Source organism: Carettochelys insculpta, chromosome 8, assembly GCF_033958435.1.
Source record: "Carettochelys insculpta isolate YL-2023 chromosome 8, ASM3395843v1, whole genome shotgun sequence".
Classification (NCBI taxonomy): Eukaryota; Metazoa; Chordata; order Testudines; family Carettochelyidae; genus Carettochelys; species Carettochelys insculpta.
Genome location: NC_134144.1, coordinates 10,311,492 through 10,328,679, shown reverse-complemented (window position 1 = coordinate 10,328,679; position 17,188 = coordinate 10,311,492). Strand labels below are relative to the sequence as shown.

The window sequence follows — 17,188 nt, the reverse complement described above, 5'->3', positions numbered from 1 at the left end:
TGATAATCTTGGCTTTGTTTCATTTGGAGCTCTTCTGGCCCTGTTGCCTGTGGCCTTGTCTCCTTCAAGTTCATTCAGTATACTACTCCTAAAATAATCTTCCTGGTTTATCACTTGAGCTAGATTACCATACTTCTTTTTCAAGTGGTTGCTCTTGTGCATTCTACTGTGCATGTGCACGCCAGGTGCATGATTGCCAGTGATACTTGCTGGGTCAGCTACAGTATCGTCTGTGGACATGCCTCCCAATGCCATTTATATATACCCCTACCAATCCAGTGCCTACTTAGTTCCTACTTGCTAAAAGTCCAGCAGTGGGGAGGCATGTGGGTTTGAAATGGACATCAAGAACACATCTTGAAGAACAACAGTTACAGGTAAGTAACTGTTCTTTCTTTTTTGGGTGGTTGCTCATGTGCATTCCACCATGTGTTAGGGTTAGACTGCTGGTAAGTCACATATTGGAATGAACAGGAGCAAACACTTGAAGAAAAGATGGTTCTTCCTCGAGCGTCCCCGTGGGTGCTCCACGATAGGTGTCGGGCTCGCCCCGGCGCCGCAGATCGGATCTTTCTAGCAGTTTCTGCCGGACTGCGCATGCGCCGGCATGCGCCGCTCCCCTGCGCGCTCCCGGGCACGTGCGCGATCCGGTCCCCGCCAGTTCCTTCTTAACCGCCATTGGCTGCAGACGGAATCTGCTCAGGCTGCGGCCAGAGTCAGCGTATTTAGAGTTTTTCAGAGTTTTAGAGTTTCTTTTGAGAGTTCTTAGTTAAATTGTTTCTTTATTGCAAAAAAAAAAATAGTATATATATATATATATATATATATATATATATATATATATATATAAAAAGTAGAAAGTCTTAGTAACGAGAAGGAGGAGCGGAGGCAACCCGGGGATGTGAAGGCCAGTAGGCTTCCTGCTGCGGCAGGCTGGAGTCCGTGAGAGGGGAACAGGCACAGAGAAGGTGCTAAGTATCCTATTAACAACTCAAAGACTCACCGCAATGTCCTCTTCAGGATTCAAGACGTGTGAGTCGTGCCGCGAGGCTATGCCGGCCTCTGATGGGCACAGTCAATGTATTAGGTGCCTGGGGGAATCACACGTCACCCAGAAATGCTCCTTCTGTGCAAAGCTCACGGCCGGAGCCAGAAAGGATAGAGAAATGCAGCTGAAAATGCTGCTGTTTGATAAGGCCCTCCAGCCAGACGTGCCGGAGAGGCCTCAACCGGAGGGACCCACAGGGCTCCATAAAAGGAAGGTGGCGTCCCTCACCCCCTCGGTGCAGAAACGGAGGAAGCTCTCTCCAGCCTGATCCCTGCCGGCGGTCACAGCAAGCGGGACGGGCGTAGCACACAGCCCCCAGCCACAGTCACAAGCAAGCGGCAGCGCAGCAGCACACGTGGCAGAGGCTGAGCCTCCGATTACTAAGCAGCCGGCCCGCGCATTCAGAGCTGCGGCCAGGCAAGCACCGGAACCGGCGGCACCGCAACAAGTGGGACAGACCCCCGCAGCACCAACGGTGCAGGGCCAACAGGCACATAGCCTGCAGGCACCAGAGGAGACCACCCGCGTGGCACCGCAGATGAGCGTGCCAAGCGCAGCGCCGACAGTGGGGCCGAGATCCCCGGCACGGGGAGGGGCGGAGCCAGCCCCGCAGGGGAGGGGAAAGGCAGCAGCGAAAACCCGGCATCGCAGCCCCTCTCTGGACAGGGCTACAGGGCTGCTCTCAACAAGTCCTCCCCTTATGCTGCGTACACCAACCAGGAGACATGGGTCTCCCCCAGCCTACCCAGAGCCGCCTCCTCCGTTCCTCCAACCAGCGTCACCATGGCTCGGGCCACCCTCGCCCTTTCTGGGATTTGACCCTCTGGAGTACTACCACAAACCAGTTTCACCATTGTCTCAGTCATCCAGACGATCTCGCTCCCCCAGACATCGGGGGTATGCACCTCGAGAGTGGTCCAGGTCTCCATCCCAGGAACCATGCCCGTGCTGCCACGGTCGTCCTTATCTCGCTGGGCATAGACACCACAGGCATACACCCAGGGGCAGGTCCCCCTCGACCACCCAGTACCCCCGCGGGCACTCACGGACGGGGATGGAAACACAGCTGTCTCAAGGGGAGCTGATTTTGGAACCCCAAGATTTTCCCTCGCAAGCCTCCAGTGAGAGGGTGTACCACCGGCAGCAGGACCCTGAGAGTTCAAGGGAGGTCTACCCTAGTGGTTCCTCCTTGTCCTCCCCCGACGAGGCTACGGCCCCCGGGGATGTTGCCCCCCCGGACAACCTCAAACAGTTTCAGGAGCTGTTTAAAAGGGTGGCTTTCACGCAAGGCATCCAAACAGCAGAGGTGCAGGAGAAGCACCACAAGCTCCTCAAAAACCTGAGGCCTCCGGCCTTGTCCAAAATCGCTATCCCGCTCGACGAAACAATCATGGAGTCTGCTACTACCATATGGCAGACCCCGGCTTCCGCTCCACCTATAAACAAGAGGGCGGATAAGAAATACTTCGTCCCGGCGAAGGGCATGGAGTTCCTGTTTAGTCACCCACAACCAAATTCTCTGGTGGTAGAATTGTCTCAGCAGAGATCGAAGACTTCCCAGTACAAAGCGGGGGGAACGGATAGAGATGCCAAGAAGCTAGAGCTATTTGGCAGAAAGGTATACTCCTCCTCCACCCTGCTGCTGAGAATGGCTAATTATGCAGCACATCTAGCGAACCACAATTTCGACAATTACTCCAGGCTTACTTCTCTCATGGATTCACTTCCAGAAGATAAGAAGCCGGTGCTGAAGGCCATCGTGCAAGAGGGCTATGCAGCTTCAAGGACGGGAGTCCAGATCGCCCTGGACGTAGCAGACATGGCGGCATGCTCAACGGCTACGGCAGTGGTCATGCGCAGGGAATCCTGGCTCCAGACATTGGGTATCCCGAGGGATCTGCAGGCAAAAATTGTCGATCTCCCTTTCGACACGCAGAAGTTGTTTGCAGAGTCAATTGATTCGGTCCTTCATTTCAGTAAAGACTCAAGAGCCACACTCAGAACCCTGGGTATTTATACCCCTCCATACAGAAAGAAAAAGTATTACCCTCAACAAAGGCGATACCCGTACCAACCTCAGCGTGCTCAGTACCAACGGGGCTACGACCAAGGGCGGCCTCAACAGCAACAACAGTATAGAACTCCTAGGCGACGTTCCCAACAAGGCCGTGCATCCTCGGGGCAGGCCCAAAGGCAACAAGTTTGACGGACAGGTTGAGGGCTGCACTATTACTACCATCACGCAATGTCATCCACAATTAATGTTCCATCATCGCCTCCGACCGTTCCACTCACAATGGCAAAAGATCACCACAGACAAGTGGGTACTAGAGATCATAGCCACGGGTTACGTGATCCCCTTTCAGTCACTCCCACCGCCAAGACCTCCGCCCAGGCCTCATCTCAGGGATGCCTCCCACGAGGCGAAACTCAAGCACGAGGTGGACCACCTGATGCTTATAGGGGCGGTGGAAAGGGTGCTGGAGCGACTCCAGGGGAAAAGGTTTTATTCACGATACTTCCTCACAGAGAAGAAAACAGGAGGCTGGAGGCCCATCTTAGATCTTCGAGGCCTCAACCGGTACTTGCGCAAACAACGCTTTCGGATGATCACAGTCGCCTCTATACTCACGGCACTGGACGATGGAGATTGGTTTGCAGCGCTCGACTTACAAGATGTGTATTTTCATATAACGATCCACCTGGCTCACAGACGTTTTCTCCGGTTTATGGTCAGCAAAGAACATTTCCAATACAAGGTTCTGCTGTTCGGCCTCTCCTCGGCCCCCAGAGTCTTTACCAAGACCCTGGCAGTGGTGTCAGCCTACCTGCACAGACAGGGGGTATTTATATTCCCATATCTGGATGACTGCCTACTGAAAGGGGCCTCGAAGGTGAAGGTACTACGCATGATACGCGTAACAGCAAACACGTTTTCTTCACTAGGCCTGGTCATCAACCTTGCAAAGTTAAAGATCGACCCCACACAGGACGTAGAGTTCATAGGGGTACGCATAAATTCTATCACAGCAAGGGTTTATCTACCCGACGCTCGCTTTCGCACCATCGGTTCCCTGGTACAAGTCATTACATACAGCCCCATGGTGCTGGTTTTAACGTGCTTGCAGCTGCTCGGCCACATGGCAGCAGCAACGTTCATGGTACAGAACGCCAGATTGCACATGCACAACCTACAACATTGGCTAGCGAGCGTTTACAAGCCGGCATCCCATACCGTCCGCAGGGTGGTGTCGCCCACGACAGAGATGCGCAGATCCCTGCAATGGTGGGTAAACTCCAAGAACATACTAACAGGGGTACCCTTTCACCAACCACAAATCTCTCTTTTTCTCACCACCAACGCCTCCCACATAGGGTGGGGAGTACATATTGGTGAAAAGGTGACGCAAGGACTGTGGTCCCCTACGGAACAGTCACTGCATATAAATATACTGGAGCTCAGAGCGGTGTTCAATGCCTGCAAACACTTTCAAGACCACATACAAGGCAAGGTAGTCGGGATCAATACAGACAATAGCTCCACCATATTTTATATAAATCGACAAGGCGGAGCTCGATCCCATGCCTTATGTGCGGAAGCAGTCCGGCTGTGGAACTGGTGCATTGCCAACAATATAACGTTGAAAGCCTTGTATTTACCAGGTGCTCACAACGTGTAGGCAGACCAGCTGAGCAGGCGTTTCGCACTCACACACGAGTGGCAGATCCGCTCCGATCTGCTATGACCGATTTTTCATGCATGGGGGTTTCCCCAGATAGACCTGTTTGCCACTCAGCACAACAAGAAGTGCCCCCAATACTGCCCCAGGGCAGGACTGGGGCGGGGTTCCTTGAGGGACGCATTCACGATTTTGTGGAAGGGCCCACTGCTTTACGCGTTCCCCCCCCACGGTGCTCATCCACAAGGTCCTGCAGAAAGCCAGGAGGGAGAGAGCCCGCATGATCCTAGTGGTCCCCACATGGGATCGACAGCAATGGTTCCCCTTGCTTCTCCGCACGTCGGATCGTCCACCGCTTCCCCTTCCGGTAGCGCTGGACCTGCTCACGCAGGCCCAGGGGTCCATAGTGCATCCACACCCCCGAGGCCTGCGCCTACAAGCATGGTTAATCCATGGCTCAGCTCCCGAGAAAGTACATGTACGGAGGGAGTACAAGTAGTCCTGGAAAGTAGCGGAAGGATCTCCACCAGGAAGACCTACAAACAGAAATGGACTCGATTCACTGCATGGTGTTCCACCAAGCAGTTAGCTCCCCTTGAAGTGCCTATACCTGTCATACTAGAATACTTACTGGACCTCAAGAGGGGCGGGCTCTCCCTGTCCTCGTTGAAGGTCCATCTCACCACTATATTGGCTTTTCGGCATGAAGAGGAAGGGCCCACGGTGTTTGCCCATCCTATTGTTACCAGGTTCCTGAAGGGGCTGGTAAACCTGTACCCCCCTCGGAAACCGCTTCCACCATCGTGGAGCTTGGACCTGGTGCTCAGCGCGCTAACGGGACCACCCTTTGAACCCTTAGCCACGGTTTCCCTCCATCTCCTTACGATAAAGACAACCTTCCTTCTTGCAATCATGTCAGCTTGCAGCAGTTACGGCAACGCCGCCCTGCACGGTATTCTCAAAGGAGGTGGTAACCTTACGGCTGCACCCAGCCTTTGTTCCGAAAGTTTCTTCAGAGTTCCATCTTAACGAACCTATAGTTTTACCATCGTTTTACCCAAAGCCTCATAGCTCCAGCAAGGAGGCACGCCTGCACCTCCTGAACGTGAGGAGGGCGTTGGCCTTCTACATAGACAGAACTAAGTCCTTCCGGAAAACTGACAGACTCTTAGTCTCTCTCGCTCCCAGGTCAAAAGGAGAGGGTCTCTCTTCACAGAGAATCTCGAAGCACATTTTGTCCTGCATAAAGATGTGCTACGAACTTCAAAAGACTCCTTTACTGGCCCCACCTAGGGCTCATTCCACCCAGGCGGTGGTGGCATCAACAGCCTTTTTCAAGGGCATCGCGCTAAAAGACATCTGCAGAGCGTCGACCTGGTCATCCTATGACACCTGCGCCAAGCATTATGCCCTACACCGGGTATTCCAAGAGGATACCCGCCTCTCGACAGCGGTCCTTTTGGGGGCAAGCTGCACATAACCCAATTACCCACCTCCTTTCTTGGGTTACTGCTGGGTAGTCACCTATCGTGGAGCACCCATGGGGACACTCGAGGAAGAAAGAGAAGTTACTCACTGTAGTAACGATGGTTCTTCGAGATGTGTCCCCGTGGGTGCTCCACCACCCACCCATCCTCCCTGCTTCGGATCTCTGTTTAGTGATTTTCAGGAGCATCCGAGGCGGTTGGTCAAGGAACTGGCGGGGACCGGATCGCGCATGTGGCCGGGAGCGCACAGGGGAGCGGTGCGTGCCGGCGCATGCGCGGTCCGGCAGAAACTGCTGGAAAGATCCGATCAGTGGCGCTGGGGCAAGCCCGACACCTATCGTGGAGCACCCATGGGAACACATCTCGAAGAACCATCATTACTACGGTGAGTAACTTCTCTTTACTCACCTTGTAACTGTTGTTTGAGATGTGCTTCTCCTGTCCATTCTGGGATACACCCTCCCCACACCTCCTCTCCTTTGGATCGTCCAGCGAGAAGGAACTGAGCAGGTGTTGGGTTGGCAGGGGTATTCACAGGCAGTGTTGACAGCGTCACCACAAGGGGTGTCTTACAGCTGACCCAACGGGTGCCGCTAGGGAGAACATCTTCTGACAGCCATACACATGGGATGCGCACACAGACGCATATTTGAATGGACAGAAGCAACACATCTCGAAAAACAGTTACAGGGTGAGTAATCCTCTCTTTTGATATCTGAGCACACAGTGTCTAACAACTGAAAGTGGCTGGTTATCATACAATTCAATATGTGAAATTGTATGAGTATTTATGAGCTTACAACAAATGTATGTAGCTGTCTAAAGCTGTATTAGTATTTGGTTGATGTAAAATTGATGAACTTTCAATTTCAAATTCTTAATCACTTCTTATTTATATTGTGCAGCATTTCCATTTTTTCTTGTGCTCGTCATTGCTGAGAATAATCACAGAACATTATACGTAATGTGATCTGTATTTTGGTGGCATCACTCTGCAGCCAGGATCTTGTGCAGCTAAATTCATAGACTTCTACCAGAGCCAAATTCATCCCAGGGAGAATTCTGTACAGGTGCCAAGAGTAGGGCTTGTGCCCATTTCTATTTGGGGCCACTAAGAACCAGTATGGCCCCTATATTTGGTTAGAATAATCAAAATGCTACCCTAACTTGTGCCCAGATGCTCAAGAACTTTATGTACTTTGTGGCAGTTGAGGACTAGCTGGGTGAGGACTAGCTGGGTAAGTACTGCCCTAGCCACATCCCTCTCATCTGTCAGATGGCTAAGAACGCCCCTTCCCTCAGATCAGTGGCTCTTGCAGTAGATAAGAGGGTATGGGCTGGTTCTGTACCTGTTTTCATGGCCTTCTGCATCAAGAACTGTCCATGAGGGACCTGAAACTGGTTTGCAGCCCCTTTGTGCCAAATGATTTCTCTAAATATGTTCTGTTAAGTATTTTATGTGGATATATTTCACTATACAATTTAGTTTGTTTATTCACATGCCTTAATAAAGGACCAGATAAAATAGAACTGTTAGAGATAATGTTAATAAGATAGTTTTGGCAAGATGTGGTAAAATGACCTGTGCTAACAACCCAGCTATCACTTTTTAACCTGGTAAATCAGATTAGCAACCCCCGGCCAGGGTGCCAAGATTGGCCCCACCCATCCTCCACCATGCAGCCGCGTGCTTGCTCAAAGCAATGCTTTAATAGACGGCTAGCCATATATTAAAAAAAAGACCAGCTCATGCTGCCAACTACCACTTACATGGTAAAGCTCTACATCTTAATTTATTTATTAATGAAGCTATTGTAAGTAGGACTATTAGTGACTTAAAAAGTATCACTGGCACTCAACCCATACATACATACATTTTGCCTCTTCATCTCAGAAAGGTTGCTTACCCCGCTGTAGATTTATTTTCCTTAAATTCTTACACTGTTTTTAATAGGAATGGTAATACTACTATTTATTGTGGAACAAACCCCTACTGGAATTACTTTCTCTCAGAGTTTATTCTGAATATCGCAAGTGTCTGTCTGGTTCTTCTTTTTTTATTCTCTTCCCTCTCGGGTTGAGTTTCATGGTCAAATAGCATTGTGATATTTCTTAAAGTATATGATGTGACTCATGTAACCTTTGTCTTCCTTTCTCCCTATTACCATTTATTGTTTGTTATCTTATGTCTGTAGAGTGTAAAATCTTGAGTGCATTTGCTTAATAATTTTAGTTTGTCTATAAAACATCTATCATATTTTGGATACTACATTAACATAATATGTTTTCTCAGTTCTTTTTTCCTTTTGAATTTTATATGCCACAGTCATACATCCTATTAGCCTATTTTCTGATAATGATAGATTGCTTTTTTAGGTTCTTTTTGACTTCGTATAGAGTACTTAAAAGCAGGGTACTAGCAAATTCACAATCTGTTTTGTTGAATTTAAATCACATTTAAATCTGAAATTTCACAGTGTTGTAAATGAAGGTCCTAGACCGAAAAGGAGATGTGGGAGGGAATGTCACGATGATGGGTTGCAAGGGGTTGTGGTGCTGCTACTCCTTACTTCTGTATTTCTGTTGGTGGTGCCATCACTGTTGGAGCTGGGTAGCTGGAGAGTGGCAGATGCTGGCTTGGAGCCTAGCTCTGAAGGCAGAACTGCTGCCAGCAGCAGCACAGAAGTAAGGATAGTATGTTATTGTATTGATGCTCCAACTTCTGCACTGCTGCCTGCAGAGCTGGACTCTTGGTCAGCAGCCACCACTCTGTCTGCCCTTACTTCTACACTGCTATTGGTGGGGCCCTGCCTTCAGTGCTGTGTGCCTGGCCAACGGCCACCCGCCAACCAGCTCTGAAAGCAGCACAGAAGTCCTGTGAACGCCCCCACCCTGCCCACAGCTATCCTGCAACTTTCTTTTGGGTCAGGAACCCTACTTTGAGAAATATTGGTGTCCCCTGTGAAATCTGTGTAGAGCAGGGCAATAACACATAAAAGATCAGATTTTGGGATCCATGACGGTTTTTTCATGCCTGTTAATTTGGTAGGGCCCTAGTTATAACTGTTCAGGCCCTTTGTTATCCTTAGTGCTCTCCTCTATTTTACAGTTCCTCTGCGTAAAACTACTTGTTTTAAACTAATTTATTGTTAAACGTCTGCAGTACACTATTTATTGTCCTCCAATTCCAAATTTGAAGAAGAATTTTTGTCTTTTGATGTTCAGTGCCCACCAAATCTTCATAAACAAGATGGATATGCTTGTGATGCTAATCAGGTATGTAAAATATCTAAACATTTGCAAATCAATGAAGAATGAATCCAGTGCAAATTTTCATTTTTAACTCACTTTTCTTTCTTATTTCTTCATTCCTCAATGTCTGTTTTATTCACCCAATGAGTTTCAGACTTCTCACAGACAAGCAGAGCACCTGTTAAGTTTGAGGATGTCTCCCTCAAGTTTTGTTCTTCAACTTTCCTGGCAAGAGCTGATGTATATTGCCTGTAGCAGTTTAAAGAAACTTCCACTGATGTTGCTTGTGATGTCAGTGTTGTTTTTAACATAGAACATTTAAGTTTAAAATGCAGTCAGCTTTACCCCTTACAGTTCACTTTAAAAAAAATCAGTTTTCTCCTCTGGTTTTTATTTCTGGCCAGAAGGCAGTGTACAGAAAATAAAAATACAGAATTAGTGAGGCTCAATGGGCATGCAAATGTACATGTTTAATACATCTCTGCAATGATTTACTGGTGTTAGTTCCATTGAAGTTATTAGAAACCAAGGTCCAGATCTTTCATTACTTCACATCTTATGTAGGTCTTTACACCTGACAAAGTGGATGTATAATGCTGCCAACATATAATGCAGCATTTTCATCCCATTGTGATTAGTTTGAATGACAACATAAACTGCAGTAGAGAGTTATGCCCTCACTGTGTAAATGTGCTTTCCATGCACCCCCAACAAATGCAGCACATGAAGAGGAGAGTATATCTCAATGTATAAATAGTATCAACATGAAAGAAAATCTGTAAAATGGCTAAAGGACAACATTTGATATTTTTTAAAAGAAAGTAATATGTTCACTTTTCTTTTACTAATCTGTTACATTTTTGTTTAGGGACGTTGCTATAATGGAGAATGCAAGACAAGAGACAATCAGTGCAAATACATATGGGGAAATAGTAGGTTGACTTTGCCTTCCTTAAGTATATTTTGTTCATATGTGTTCTTTAGTTTGTATTCTCAGTATTTTCACCTATTGTGCTTTCCTCATTCAGTTGAAAGTTTCCACTATAGAGCGGAAAAATGTCTGAGATAAGGAGTTACTTATGATTTTATTTGGTATTCAGGGTCTGTTGTATGTTGGAACCATGGGAGTCAGCTGTTTATACCTTGCTGTGTTTGCAGTATAGGTAAAGTGAGCGTGCTGCAGCTAAGGTTGAAATGCATCAGAAAATGTAAAACTAAACTCTACAGGCACATTTGGATTAATATCTTAGGGTAAATATTTTTGTCTTCAGAATATTTCTTCAAATACCTCTCTATAAATGTTGAGTGTTTTTTAAAAAATAAATCACACAGGCTATGTCTACACTAGCACAAATCTTCGAAATGGCCATGCAAATATCCATTTCGAAGATTACATAGTCAGCACCTCATTAGCATGCTGGCAGCCGCGGCTCTTTGAATTTGCCATGTTTAACTGCTGTGTGGCTCATCCAGATGGGGGTCCTTTTCAAAAGGACCCTGGGAACTTTGAAATCCCCTTATTCCTATCTGCAGATAAATGTGCCTGTAGAGTTCAGCAAGTTATAAACACCTAGCGCCCATGGTTCCAACATTTGCATGGCCATTTCGAAGATTTGTGCTAGTGTAGACATGGCCAAAGATAGCTATTGACTCCCTCATCTTTAGGGAAGAAACACAATGGACAATGCATAAGACAGCAGAATTGAGCTACCAGTATGTCCCACTCTTCTGCAGTCATGTCATTGTAATATTTTTGTATCTGATTCATTCCAACTAATTGTGAGGTGTGTGTGGTCTATGAGAGAGAAGAGAATGTCCCTATCCATTGTAGGCTTAGATTTCCACCTTTTACTGTCTGTCACATGGCATATCATGAGATGCTACATTTAATACAGAGGAAGATGAGGACAGTAGTGTTAGTGAACTCTTAGTACCTCCCGTTTAACTCAGTGTCAGGATAGCACACCTTTTTCTCTAACACTAAGGTTCAGTGTAATAGGTTTGTACTGCATCCAATCTCTTATTATCTTGAGCCTTGGTTATTTATTTTATCTATTTAGATTCTTTTCTATGTAAGTGCCTATGCTATAAATAGCACATTTTATTTATATATTTTCATTCTAAAAATAAAGACACTATTTTTAAATGGTAGAAGGCATAAAGGGCTCATTAGACTAATTTTATAATAACTCCACAAGTCTGGAAAGACGTTTACTGATTCATCCACAAGCACAGAAAATTAACATCACAGATAAAATTGAGATCACCTTTTGAAGCGCTGTCTTTGTTCTCTCTCTCTTTTCCTCTGTTACATCAATTCCCTGTTATTGTTTTCTCTGCCTCCTCACAGTCAGTTTGCTATTCCTGCCTTTTTAGGCAGATGAGACTCTGAAAAGGTTTATTCTTAGTGCAAGCGTACTATGTGTGGAAACCCAAAAAGACTAAAAAAAGAAAAAGACGATGGAAAATACTCCAGATTGTCTATCCAATCCTACTTTATTAGGAAGGTTAGGAATTATCTGCTTTCACTGAAAAAACTTAGTTTCAGAGAACATCAATGAGATCTCACACCAGTTGGTCTTATATTTGTTTTGCATCTGTTTAACTTCATTGCTCCTGATTTACACTAGTGTAAGCGAAAAGAAAATCAAGCCCCTTAGTTCTTTCCCTGGATATGTCAAAAGGCAGACATCTAGTGCTACAGAGAGAGAATCTGCTTGTACTCTCTCCACTATAAATCAGAAATAATAGTAGTGAAGAAGTTAAATTGCATGACAGTAAAATTAATGTAATTGTGAGCAGATTTTGACCCCTAGAATACTTAAGTAAAAAAGATATACGCCTAGGTAGGGGTTGCTTAAACAAATCATGAGGGAGTCTCTAGGCTGACATTCAGCTCAGATATGGAATCTGTGTATAAGGTGGGAAATACTTTTCCTTTTCAGCTACTTGAGACGATTCTGTATTTTCATCCCTCATTGTGTAAATAAAATCTACTCCATAAATTAAAACACAGGATGAAATTTCAAAAGTCTTGAATTTATATTTTCTTGTCACAGATCTTTATATTAATTTTATGCAGAGAATATTTGCTGCTGTCAATGTAAAAAAGTACTTTCTCTTTTCCCTTTTTCATCAACAGAGGCTTCAGGATCTGACAAATTCTGTTATGAGAAGCTTAATACAGAAGGCACAAAAAAGGGAAATTGTGGAAAGGATGGAGACAGATGGATTCAGTGCAATAAACAGTAAATTTAGCTTTGTAGAAATGTTCTAAATACTTTGGCTGGATGAAATTGGCCTGATATTTTTCTGACGTTGTATGATTTTTTTTTTCAGAAGATTGTTTTGCATGGTTTTGGATTCTCCAACTTTTTTCCTTACAAATTTTCAGCACTCCAAAATAGTTCAGTTTGGTTTGTAGAATCCCCAGCTTGCTCAAAAATTCAAATATTAAGAATTTCGACATCCAGATTTTGATGCACAAGTAAGGGCATTCTCCTTCGAGGACTGCTCCTGTGGGGGCTCCACATAAGGTGTCTTGGTGTCCTGCACTTATAATCAGAGATTTTTCAGCAGCAGCACATGAACAGTATGTGACTTGTAATGGCTGTCAGCTGTTGCATGTTGCCTGCCATCCCTCAGTTCCTTCTCTACCTCCTTTGGCTTAGGTCAGAACCTCAGCAGCTCTGAGTCTACCTTCATTCAGCTTGTTTTTTCCTACCCTTTGTCCTTTCTAGTTTACTCCCCTGTACCCTCATTGAGTTTCATTCTTTTAAAAAAATTTTTTTTTTATTTTTTCCTCAGCACCTTTGGTGCCTATAACCAGCAACCATGCCTGGTTCCCCAGGCTTTCAGTGGTGCTCCTTATGTTGGCTGTCTATTCCTGTCTCAGAGAGCCAAGCATAATGCATCCATGGCCTAGATGAGGCACATGTACCCTAAAAATGTGCCCATTGTAAAAATCTTTCAACAAGATCCCTAAAAGCCAGGGATTTTCAATGGAAATTAATCTCATGGAGGAGTCCCTTAGACCAGTGTCAGACCCTGAAGCTGGGTCCTCACTGAGACAAACATCAGCAGGGCCAAAGAAGCATATAGCTAATCTCCCATCTCTGGTGCTGAATCGGCACTGGCAGTGATTGCTGAAGCACCTTCAGTACCTACCATGGCAAGACACACCCAGACCCACCCCTCCACTCACCAGTACCGTTGGCCTCCAGAACTCCATTACTAACTGCATTGAACAGTCCAGTACCAGCATTCATAGTACCACTACCACTGATGACCCGCTCAGACTTAGTGTTAATTTCAGTACCCGGCATGCCACTCTTCATTACTGACATTACCTCGTTATGTCAGAACCAACAACGGTCTCTGTGCCATCTAGCTTGGTACCATCATACTTATCTGATGAAGACAAAGAACTCAAACCAGTACCATACCCACCTTGACAATCCCTGCAGCCCCCAGTGGTACCAATGCAACAATGGTCACCATATTGCTGGACGCTTGTGGTATCGATACAACCATCCATAGTGAGATCAGGAATGGACAGTATCTTTCCTACTCATATCTACTCTTCATCACCAGATGAAACAAGTCCCCCACCACCAACTGCAGGGGATGATTCTAAGTCCTTTCTGGAACTTAGGAGGGTGCCTGACTCTTCACAAATATTCATGTCTGAGCTACCAGAACCCTAGCATAAACTTACCAATATCCTACATGCCTCCCCATCCAGCAAAGTAGCCCTCCACTAGATTCTGCAGAAAAGGCAGCTTGCTCACTGGCAACAGTAGTTGTGATGTGTAGGGATTCCTGGCTCCGTTTCTCTGGGTTACCTGAGGAGATATAAAATAAAGTGGAGGACCTCCCCTTTGAGGTCCAAAAGCTCTTCTGACTCTTCACTGGAAATGATTCCCATAGTATTCTAAAGACCTTAGGTACATGCCTACCACAAATTAAGAAAAAGCAGGGACGTTATTGTACTAAACATTTCCGTCCTTCACCATACCAACAACCGCAAACCCTACAAACAATGTAGGAAACAGAGACAACCCAGATGGCGATGACAAGAAGAACAATCATTGACATCACAATCATCAACAACCCATCAGTCATTTTGAACCCATGGTGGAGGGTTCAATAGATCTCATACATCAACAGCCCACAATATACCAGTGTTTCCATTACTGGCTTCTGCCTTTTTACACCATCTGGCTCACTATCTCCTCTGACAGAGGGGTCTCAAAATAATCCACACAGGATACTCATCCCATTTACTTCCAGACCCCCTTCCAACCCACCTTCCTTGTTTCTCTTCAGGGACCCCTCGCACAAGATCCTTCTACAACAGGAAGTAGCTCACCTGTTGTATATAAAAGAGGTACCACTTCAATACAAGGGGATGGGTTTTTACTCCACATGTTTTCTCACACCAAAGAAATACAGAGGATGGAAACCTATACTGGATCTAGGCCATGTAAACAAGTACACCAGGCATGACCACTGCAATATGGTAACATTGGCAACCATTATTACACAAAGGAAACTGGCTGTCATTCCTCAACCTACAGGATGCCTACATTCATATCCCTATACACCCAACACATACCAAGTTTCCCATATTTACCCTAGGTCAGAAACATTACCAATACTGAGTCTTTCCTTTTGGATACTGTTAGCCGGCAGCCAGGTAATGTGCGGTGAGGTACTCCCCTGGGTCCTAAGCAACCCAGTTTTTTACTGTTAGAGCAGGCAGCTCCTAGCACACTCACCCACGGCCAGGCTGTTGTAACCAAATGGTTAAAGTGGTTAGCTCAACAATTAGAATTTTCTCTTACTCCATTCCTGCATTCTATTGTAACCACTATTTTGATTGTTCTTATCATAGTAGTTGTGTTTTGCATAACACTGTGCATTGTTAGGAGACTAATTGACGTGGCTATCTCCTCCACGCAAATCCGATACATGGAGCTGACAAGTGATCCTAGCCAGTTCCGCGATTCCCCACATACTGATCGGATCATTGGGCACTTTTAGACTTCCCCCAAGGAGGGCAAAAGGTGCTGGCATCACCGCCACCTTGCGTTCTGGGATGTAGTGTGGTGCATCAGGGGGTGGAATGTAGCCAGACAGAGTCTCCCCCTTACAAGCCAGCTTGCTCGTTGCCCCCCCCCCCCCACACTGAGGAGCACACAGGGCACGGAAATGGCTGCTGACAGCACAGTCTTTGATGCCCTCATTGAGGCCCAGATATGCTGGCTTATCGTGACCCTGAGAAGCAGAAAGTACAGCTAGAAGGCTAACAGGCCAGACTGTCAACATGAGAGGGGGGGTGAACCCTCAAGAAATCACCCCAGCTGGCATTGATCAATATGATGCACACACAATCACCCAGAAGGGGACGTGCCCCGCCCGCACAAAAGAATGTCCTGTACTCCTAAATTGTTTATCTCTTGTCTTACAAGTGCAAACTAAGTAGAAATGCCCTTGTAACAAACTGGTGTCACAAAGACAGACCAGTGTGATCTGGCACCATAGATAAGATTTCTTGAGGGTTCACCCCCCCTCTCATGTTGACAGTCTGGCCTGTTAGCCTTCTAGCTGTACTTTCTGCTTCTCAGGGTCACGATAAGCCAGCATATCTGGGCCTCAATGAGGGCATCAAAGACTGTGCTGTCAGCAGCCATTTCCGTGCCCTGTGTGCTCCTCAGTGGGGGGGGGGCAACGAGCAAGCTGGCTTGTAAGGGGGAGACTCTGTCTGGCTACAGATACTCAGTAGCACCCAGAGTTTTCATGAAGATGTTCGCAGATGCAGCAGCCCATTTACACAAACAGGGCATCAAAGTATTTCCTTATCTTGACAACTGCCTTATATAGTAGTGTCTTCACAGAATCAGGCAACTGTTGCAACGCAAACCACAGTCTGATTCTTAACCAACAAATATTATCTCAGCCACATATCTTCCAGGAAAGCACAACACGATAGCAGATACCCTCAGCAGACAGTTTCATCAAAATCCCAAATGGGAGATGCAGCCACAAGTTCTGTAGACCACATTGTGGCACTGGGGGTTTCTGACTGTAGATCTGTTTTGCCACAGCAACCAATACCAAATGCTCGAGATACTACTACTGAGCCAGACTGGACAAGAACTTCATGGGAGATAGCAATCTCCATAAAGTGGGACACTCCCCTCTTTTACACATTTCCACCCATTCCCCTATTACACAGGGTAATTCACAAGATACAACTGGAGAGCGAATGGCTAATATTTAATAGCCCCTCTATTGCCTTAACAAACCCAGTACCCATTTCTGATGCAATTGTCTGTAACTCCTCCACTACGTCTTTCCAAGATTCCATTTCTCACTCAGGACAATGACAGGCTCAGCCATCCACATCTCCAGATGCTCCAACCAGCAATCTGGCTTCTACAGGGCTTACAGAAGCAGAGCTACAGGGTTCACAAGAACTCCAGCCAAAACTGATTAACAGGAAACCAAGATCAAGGAGGACTTATAATGAAAGATTGAGACATTTGCCGATATGGTGTATATAAGCAACACTCTTCCCTCTCTCCATAAGTATACTGAGACTTCTGAATGATATATCTTAAACATCAGGGCCTACCTAACAGCACTACAACAGTACGCGTACCTGCTATTTCTGTGCAACACACTAAGATCGATGGATACACAATTCTCACACATCC

The 17,188-nt window shown here is 46.2% G+C and overlaps 1 protein-coding gene across 5 annotated transcripts in view; it reads left to right on the top strand.

Moving 5' to 3' along the window:
• The window catches only part of ADAM23 (ADAM metallopeptidase domain 23), a 178,241-nt gene that overhangs the window by 126,190 nt on the left and 34,863 nt on the right, over positions 1-17,188 (top strand). For all 5 annotated transcript variants that reach the window (XM_075001866.1, XM_075001868.1, XM_075001867.1 and 2 more), the window contains 3 exons: positions 9,441-9,491; positions 10,336-10,399; positions 12,610-12,715. In XM_075001866.1, coding sequence (XP_074857967.1) covers positions 9,441-9,491; positions 10,336-10,399; positions 12,610-12,715 — 221 coding nt within the window. The remainder of the gene's footprint in view (positions 1-9,440; positions 9,492-10,335; positions 10,400-12,609; positions 12,716-17,188) is intronic.